The sequence below is a fragment of the Polypterus senegalus genome, chromosome 6 (assembly GCF_016835505.1).
Source record: "Polypterus senegalus isolate Bchr_013 chromosome 6, ASM1683550v1, whole genome shotgun sequence".
Classification (NCBI taxonomy): domain Eukaryota; kingdom Metazoa; phylum Chordata; class Cladistia; order Polypteriformes; family Polypteridae; genus Polypterus; species Polypterus senegalus.
Genome location: NC_053159.1, coordinates 137,474,076 through 137,482,508, shown reverse-complemented (window position 1 = coordinate 137,482,508; position 8,433 = coordinate 137,474,076). Strand labels below are relative to the sequence as shown.

The 8,433-nt window shown below is 40.2% G+C and overlaps 1 protein-coding gene across 2 annotated transcripts in view; it reads right to left on the bottom strand.

Moving 5' to 3' along the window:
- Positions 1-4,551: 4,551 nt before the first annotated feature.
- Positions 4,552-8,433, bottom strand: part of acmsd (aminocarboxymuconate semialdehyde decarboxylase) — a 42,613-nt gene continuing 38,731 nt past the window's right edge. For both annotated transcript variants that reach the window (XM_039757307.1, XM_039757308.1), the window contains 4 exons: positions 7,835-7,930; positions 7,239-7,411; positions 6,161-6,259; positions 4,552-5,115 (listed from right to left, as the gene is read on the bottom strand). In XM_039757307.1, the coding sequence (XP_039613241.1) occupies positions 5,053-5,115; positions 6,161-6,259; positions 7,239-7,411; positions 7,835-7,930 (431 nt within the window). In that variant the 3' untranslated portion in view covers positions 4,552-5,052. The remainder of the gene's footprint in view (positions 5,116-6,160; positions 6,260-7,238; positions 7,412-7,834; positions 7,931-8,433) is intronic.

The window sequence follows — 8,433 nt, the reverse complement described above, 5'->3', positions numbered from 1 at the left end:
AATGCAATTTATAGCAGCCAAATGAAAGATATAATAGCAACAGTTCTGTAAAAAAAAGGAATCCCTGAGATGGTTAAAGGATCATCCCCTGTGGCAGTGCTTTATGGAACCACCTTTTGCTTTAATTACAGCCATGAGTCTGTTGGGATTCTTTATAGAACTGCAATCTTTTTAAGACATTCCACATATTTTCAAAAGGATTTAAGTCTTTATTCTGACTAGGCCACTCAAGGACATTCGCCTTTTTCTTCTTCAACTACTGTGGGCTGAACTTTGTTTGCTATGTGTATCAGGTGATTGTCAGGTTGGAAACGCAAGGCTGAGTCTCAGTACAGTGGAACCTCGGTTCACGACCATAATTCGTTCCAAAACTCTGGTCGTAACCCGATTTGGTCGTGACCCAAAGTAATTTCCCCCATAGGATTTTATGTAAATACAATTAATCCGTTCCAGACCATATGAACTGTATGTAAATATGTTTTCTTTAAAGATTTTTAAGCACAAAAATAGTTAATTATACCATAGAATGCATAGTGTAATAGTAAACTGATGTAAAAGCATTGAATAACACTGAGACAAACACCCAGGCTCCCTGCTTGAGCTGCACGCGAGCCTGCGCGCTCTCTCTCTCTCTCAGCTGCACGCGAGCCTGCGCTCTCTCTCTCTCTCTCTCTCGGCTGCACACGAGCCTGCGCGCTCTCTCTCTCCTGCACCGGCTTTATTTATTCAGTTATTTATTAAAACTTGCCTTTTTGACGGGAGTTGTGGACCCGCTATACCACAGGAGGAAGCTGGGGTTGAGAGGAGGTTACAGTTTCGAGGGAGAGCCCCTCTGCATGATGCACCAAGAACAATGTACAGTACAGGTAGAGACTGAAAACATGTGGAAATCATCGGCGAGTACAAACCGAAAGGGGAAACTGGCTTGTTCGTATACCGAATGTGTGGTTGTGAACAGATGCAAAAGTTTGGTGAACTTTTTGGTCGTAACCCGATTTGTATGTGTTCAGAGACGTTCGTGAACCGAGGTTCCACTGTACTTTAGCAAAATCAGCTTTATTCAGCTTGAAACAAGAACAGCACGGTTATTTATTGTAGCAGGATCTACCACTCTCCTATACACAGACACAGCAATCAGGCAGGGTTGTGGCCAGGTTAGTGGCCAAGTAACTGTTCCCTGCATTTATAATGTTCCTTGCATCACCTATCAACGACTGCGCTGATAGTGCGACTGTGGTCAGCTCAGATTTGCTTTTACGGCAAGCTGCTGCAGCGCTGGGAGCATGTGGTTACCCTCGCGACGGATAATTTGTCTTCTATAGACAAGGCGATCGTCAATGTGTGGTCCCATGGGGGGAGTCCCAAAAGAGTTTAGAAACCTTACATCTCCCAAAGCGACCATCCAGGCCAGGCTCAGCTAGGCAGGAGAGAACGCCAGAATTGCTGTGTGCAGACCCTGGACGGTGGCGAACATCAAAAAGCAAAAGCCTGTAAACTGATAGACCACCCAGTGAGCAGGCCATTTGTATTGTTCTGTTTGTACAGCCATTGTAGTGGGGCGTAGTCAGTCACCAGGTAAAACCATCGTCCCCAGAGATAGTAACGGAGGGTTTCCACCGCCCACTTTATCTCTAAGCATTCCTTTTCAATAGCCGAATAATTACACTCCCTGGGTAGCAGATTTCTGCTAAGAAGCGTGATGTGATGTTCTTCCCCCTCAAAACATTGTGAGAGAACTGCTCCCAAACCGAAAGCGCTAGCATCTGTTTGCAGAATAAATTCCTTCGAAAAGTCTGGATTGCACAGAACTGGGAATGATGATAAAGCGGCTTTTAGGTCCGCGAAAGCTCTCTCACAGGCGTCAGTCCAGACAACACTACAAATCTTTCTGCCCTTTGTCAAGTTAGTGGTCGGGGGTGGTGGTGTGCTGGGGGCAGGTGTTGCCAAAAAGATGTCCAAGTGCCCCAAGATCAGTGATGGCAAATTCGCTTTCTGGGTGTCCGTTATTCCCAATTGTGACCTCAGTCTGGGGGACCGCTACGGCTGTGTCCAGGACTTTGTGATGGTCGTTCCACTCCTTTAAAAGGTTAACATGCAAAATTTGTACGGGTTTCCACCGCCCGGGAATTCTGACTTTATAATTTACTGGGGACATACTCTCTTCTATCACTGCCGGCCCTTGCCATTTGGCCTGAAATTTATGTGGATTGGATGGGATCAACTCCAGCATGCGATTCCCCTTCTTAAACTCATGGATTTTACTCGTCTTGTCATTATTATATTTTTGTGCCTCTTGCTTGTGCTGCTGATGTTCCACTAATAGTAGAGGACCATCTGGCAATCTGCTCTTGCAGCGAAACGACTCTGTTGACAAACATCCCTCCAGGGAGTGTCTCGCTAGTCCCTGTCCATTCATCCTGAAAAATGTCCAACACCCTGTGCAGTCACTGTCCAAATAATAGTTTGAAAGGGCTCATCTCAATGGATGCTTGTGGGGCTTCCCAGACAGCAAACAGTAGGAAAGGTACAACTGTATCTCAGGAAGCTGGATCGTTATGGGTTACCCGCCGAATCATCTGTTTTAGGGTTTTATTAAATTGTTCAGCTAGGCCATTAGTCTGCGGATGAAAAACTGTGAAGTGTAAGTGCTTAATTCTGGAACTTTCGCGTTGCGAGACATAAAAGGTGTGCCCTAATAAGTGAGAATCTCTCAAGGGATACCAATATGTGTGAACATATCCGAGAGTGCTTTTCAAATAATTTGGGCATCCGTCCATCATAACACTACTACTTCTGGGTATCTTGTGGTATAATCGATTAACACAAGCATATACTGAAACCCACTTTTACTTCTGGGAAGAGCACCAACAATATCTAATTCCACCCTCTCAAAGGAGACGTCTAAAATAGGCATCTGTATAAGTGGTGCCCTGGCTGGTCAGTAAGCGGAAATTATTTGACAGTTGGGACAGACCTTACAAAATCGCTTGACATCCTGGCCCGTATTCACCCTATGAAAGCGTTTTGAAATGCGTTCCCTTGTCTTTTCTGTGCCGAGGTGACCTCCAAAACGTGACTTTGTGCAATTTTTAAAATCTTCTCCCTATGCTCACTTGGTACTACCAACTGCTCAATACGTCCATCACCCATGCAATCACCTGATACAGAAAACCATCCTTAAGTAAAAAAAATGTGGTGTTTTAAAATTCAAGTCCTCTCTCCCTCCAGATAGTAAGAGTCATTTGCGATGTGGGTTTATCTGAATGCAAAATCCAAGTTGCTATCGGCTTGTCGTAGGTGAGCAAATGCCGCCTGGATGGCAGTCTCTGTTTCCTCCATGTTTGATGCAGCATTGCACTCACCTCCCACTGCTATTTCGTTTTCGTCCAGGTCCATATTGAGTGTCTAGTCTGTGGAGGCTGTTGATGCGTGCAACGGCATGGAAAAGTTTGCCAGTTGTCCTGGGTCTTTACTTGAGGAATTTTCCCCCTAGCTTGCTGGACAACTCCTGTTAAATTTCAAACCCATTTCCTTGACTGACATTGTCTGCGGCAATCCCCTCTCTATCCACTACGGGGGTAGGCACTCTGCATGTGGCCAAGACCCGTGGGAAGAGGGCAATCCTTTTTCCTATTAGGAGCGGCTAGGGTAAGGTGTCTGGTATGGCAGTCTGAACCTTAAAGTTCTTGCCTTTAAGTTTCAGAGGGAGTAATATAGTTTTGTATGTTTTAATGTGCCCATGGATACAGTGGATATTTATTTTGTCTGTGGTCTTATAAGAGGTCTGCCGGAGCAAGTCACGGTGGACTACACAGAGGTCCAACAGTGCCAAGAATTTCTGTCTAGCCAACATAATAGAGACCTTAAAATTGTCCTCCTTTAACATCTTGAGGGAAACTTGCAAGTCGCATACCTGGGCCAGACTCATAACCATTGTTTGTGTAGGTGGGAGGTGACTGTCCTGAGCCAGAAGTCCCAGTTGATCACAGCGAAAGCAGCTGTGTTTACTCTGCACTATGATGTTCACACTCTGGCGTCTTCTACCCATGGCGCTGGCGACCCTGAAGATCTGTGCTGGCTGGAACGAAATCGGATTTGTTTCCGGGTGGCGTGAGCACACTCTAGTCTGCTGAAGGTCAGATCCAGCAGCGATCGGACATCATTCCTTGGCATTTCAGCTGTCATCTATCCTTGATAGGACTGCATCAATAGCGAGCTTCTCCACAATGCGCTCGACAGGGTCTTCGTGGACCCAGCTTTGAATCAGATCCACTAAGCCCTGGATCTGTCCTCGTACAAGGTGATCTGGATTAGTATGCTACAGACAAAATTGGCTCCCCTTGACCACTGGGCTGACAGATGTACGGAGGAGGACATGTTGCTTCAGGTAGTCATAATCATCGAGCCTTTTGGGAGGGAGATTTCGTACACCTTGGAGGGCTTCTCCGGTTAAAAACGGGGCCAAAATAGCTACCCAAGCTCCCTTGTCCCAGAGCATCAATGCTGCCATATGTTCAAAGTAGAATAGGAAACACAAAGGTTCGTCTGAGGGAGCCATCTTCAGTTTATATAGATATAGGTTCATTATGTACATTTTGAACTGTGAAATTCATTAATTTGAGATTTATTGTGCTTATAACCAGTGTTTCTTTATAAATTGAACACATAGTAAAACTGTATACAGAACTATAGTTACATATACTGCTCTAGTAAATAAACTACTCTCAATTAGTAAAGTATCTGCATTTTCTAACAGTTTGATTAGGAAACTATACTGTGTTCTTCATTATGACATCCTGGGAAATGTCAGCCTCTAATTAGGCATTTTCAGGCATTATCAGGCACAAGGATTAGAGGTAAAAGGAACATACTGTACATAAAGGACATACACAGCAGTTTCTCATACTGAAACTAATTATAAATATGTTTGGAATTACAGCATGTATTAGTAGAGTATAATGGTATCTTTTTCAATATCTGCCTTTTTTCTTTGATGTTGAAAGTGCTGAAGCGCCACTGTCTTTACATGGAGCAGTAAGCAAGTTTTCTCCTTCATTCAAATTGTCTTCTGTCCAAACCCAAGAACTCAAGAGCATTTGTGGCTAACAGTTTATTCTGTAAAGAAGGACATGGAAAAAAAACTAATTAGTGAATATTTTGCTTGTGCAAAAATGTAATATTTTCTTCAATCACAGAACAACACACTGTATCCTATCTATCTATCACTTCTTAGGAACTAATGTTTATGTTTTAGAGACAACATTCTCAAACTTGTTTCATCCAATTCCCAAGAACATCTTATACAATAAATTCTATTGTTGGTGTGTTGATTGCTACAGTTTGAAAGTGAAGGCTAATCACATAATGAATGTACTTGCCCTCGGATGCTATGCTAATTAAAACTAATACCTGAGAAATGCCTGGATTTGCTGACCAAAGAAGAAGTTATTGCAGCTATGTTACTGCTCATCTATTGCTAATGATGAGGATAACAGGTCAGAAAGGGCATTGTAAAGACTTGTATAATTTAGAACTGAACAGACCACATAAAGCTACTAGTCATTTTCCAGTCCAACAGATATTTTCAGGCTGCCTTACATGGTATTGAAGAGGCAGGGATTGCCAACCCATTATCTTCCATTAATGACCATAACAAAATGTATTCATTCTGGTTGTCGCCAATTAACTATTGCACACATATTTAAATGCATACACAGATTCTGTTCTGAATAAAGACAGAATGTTCAGGTTATGCACAGATGTTGATCAGTTTGGGAATTGGACCCAAGCTCCTGGAACTATACCTTCTTTCTGCATTTCTTCATTAAAGAAAACATATAATTTCAGTAAAAGTTTAAAAATACAAATACATTTCAGAATCATATTGACACATAGCTAAATTAATTAAGTCTAATATTTAATGTTGCAACAAAATTACAATTTCCTTTCACTGAGAAGTCAAGCAAAATGACACCTTTTACAGGGTAACTGAAAAGATTACAATATGCAAGCTTTCGGGCCCTATTGCATATTGTAATCTTTTTATTTAGCCAATAAAAGGTGTCATTTTGCTTGACATCTTATTGCATGCATAGTAGCTAACATGGTACAAAACCCTAGTTCTAATTTCTTTTCACTTAATTTATTTGTCATTGGATACCTTCAGAACATTGTCATACTCCTCCATTGATTCTATCAGCAGCCCTGGCTCATGTTCTCCTAATGGAAATGGGTAATCTGTTCCTAATAGTACATTGTCCTGAAAATTAAAAATAAACCATGAATAATATGTGCATCATTATGATATAAATCAGATGTTGAGAGTACCTTTTACTGTTTTTACTATGTCAGCCAGGATTGGGTCATTAATTGGGCAGCAGCCTTTTGAAATATAATAGCATGTAGTACTGGACCTTCCACACCAAAATTATAAATCATTTCCCCAGTATGGTAATGGGTCTGCATGTACAGTTGGAAGTAAGAAGTTCACATACACTTGGGGTGAATTCTTTAAAACTCACTTTATGATGCCTCCACAGATTTTATACTAACACACTATCAATTCAACTGGATTCTAATTAAATGTCAAAATGGTGTTAATCTTTTTACATTTGTGCAATCATAATTTCAGTATTTGTAAAGAGCTGAAAAGTTAACCTCAAATTGCTGCCTTCAGTTGCCATTTCTTTATGAACTTAATTAATCTAAACTGTATTAACTTCTCTTTCCAATATCTAATATTGAGTTTGGGTGAATACTGTTTACAGGATGCCAAGGAACTGAAACTCATAGCTAGATATGGTCAGTTCCACACATTAGTAAATCAGTCAGTCTTTCATACTGAGCATTACAAAATGTCAGTAGTGCAAAATAAATTCTGTTACAAGACAAGTCAATATCTAGCTTCAATCCATCAAGATAATTTTCAATCTGCCTATTCAATTCTAGACTACAATAAGCCAAAGCCTGTTCAAGCAGATCTGAGTACAAGGCAGGGACCAAGTTTGGATAGGATTGCAATCCATCATGCAAAACAGTTAATTATCAAAAAGGAATTGGTATGGTCTAATGGAGTATGTCTCATACTATACACTAAAAGAGGAGTAATCCTTAGGTCTTCATATGTACATAGGTTTATATTTCTTCTTTTATTATTATACCAACTATACCTACCTAAGCCATTTTACATCAATAAATTCACCTTGCAGGAAGCTTTTACGGATTCATTATGATCTCACCTCACCAATAACTCCCACAAGATGCCTTAAAGCCAGTGAGTCATGAACAAGAGAGTCAGTGTAAAAAGATCCAATGTATTTTCTTGGATTCATATTGTTATCCACTGCACACAAATCTGGTCGCACGTTAAAACCATGCTCAATGCGTCCAACTGTATATGGAAAGGATCCTCCTAAATGTCACATAACACAAAAAATCCAGTGTGAAGGGGTCATGCAAAAGTGCTCCACAATTCCCAAATTAGTTGTTTATATATGCACATTTTAATCAATTGAACTGAGTGCAAATTGAATAGTGATGTGTAGTTGACTACAATGCAGTTTTAGTAAACTATCTATAGTGTGTCAGAATGTTTATATCATTATGGATTAATCTTGTGATGGCAGGTGATAACCAGAGTTTATCATTTGTATTTAGCCAGATCATTTAGTATATTACAGATTCCCTGCTGTTTTCTCAGACCCCACCTTTGGTAAAGGCAATTATGTCTGGGATGTCCAGGTCACACAGTATATATTACAGTTCAGAATAAATGTATCAATTAAGAGAAATTCATGACTAGTACATTATTAGAAATAGAAAGAAGGCATCCTACCTCCATGTGCAAAACATACTTTCAGTTTAGGGAATTTTTCAAAGATGCTGCCAAAAATCATTGAGCAAATGGCCATGGTGGTCTCTGTTGGCATCCCTGAGGAAGCAAAGCGTAACTGATTCAAATGAGTCAAATATTATATACAGTTAATTTATCTTGCTCAATAAAATTTTAGATTTTGTGTATTTCAACGTTTTAAGTCCAGCTAAACATTAGGATCTAGCAAGGATGAATTGGTACTTGAGAAGAAGCCTAATGGTAAAATGAAATGGGGTTTAGTTTGAAAGCAAATGAGAATATAAACTGTGGCTCCCCCACATTGCTCTGTATGTGGTGCAATTTATCCATTTTTCTTAATATACTGCTTTTATGGTTGAAATAAACCTGAAGTACATTTAAAATATACTGAAGGTGCTATTTATGAGTACAAACATTCTTGTATTAGATCAAATTAGATTAGATAAACTTTACTAATCCCATGTGGAAATTCAGATGCATTACAGCAGCAGAAACATTAAAAACAAGGATACCGACTCACAGGTCAAATAATACAGCCAATCAATCAACTGATAAATAAATAATCATAAATTGTGTAGATA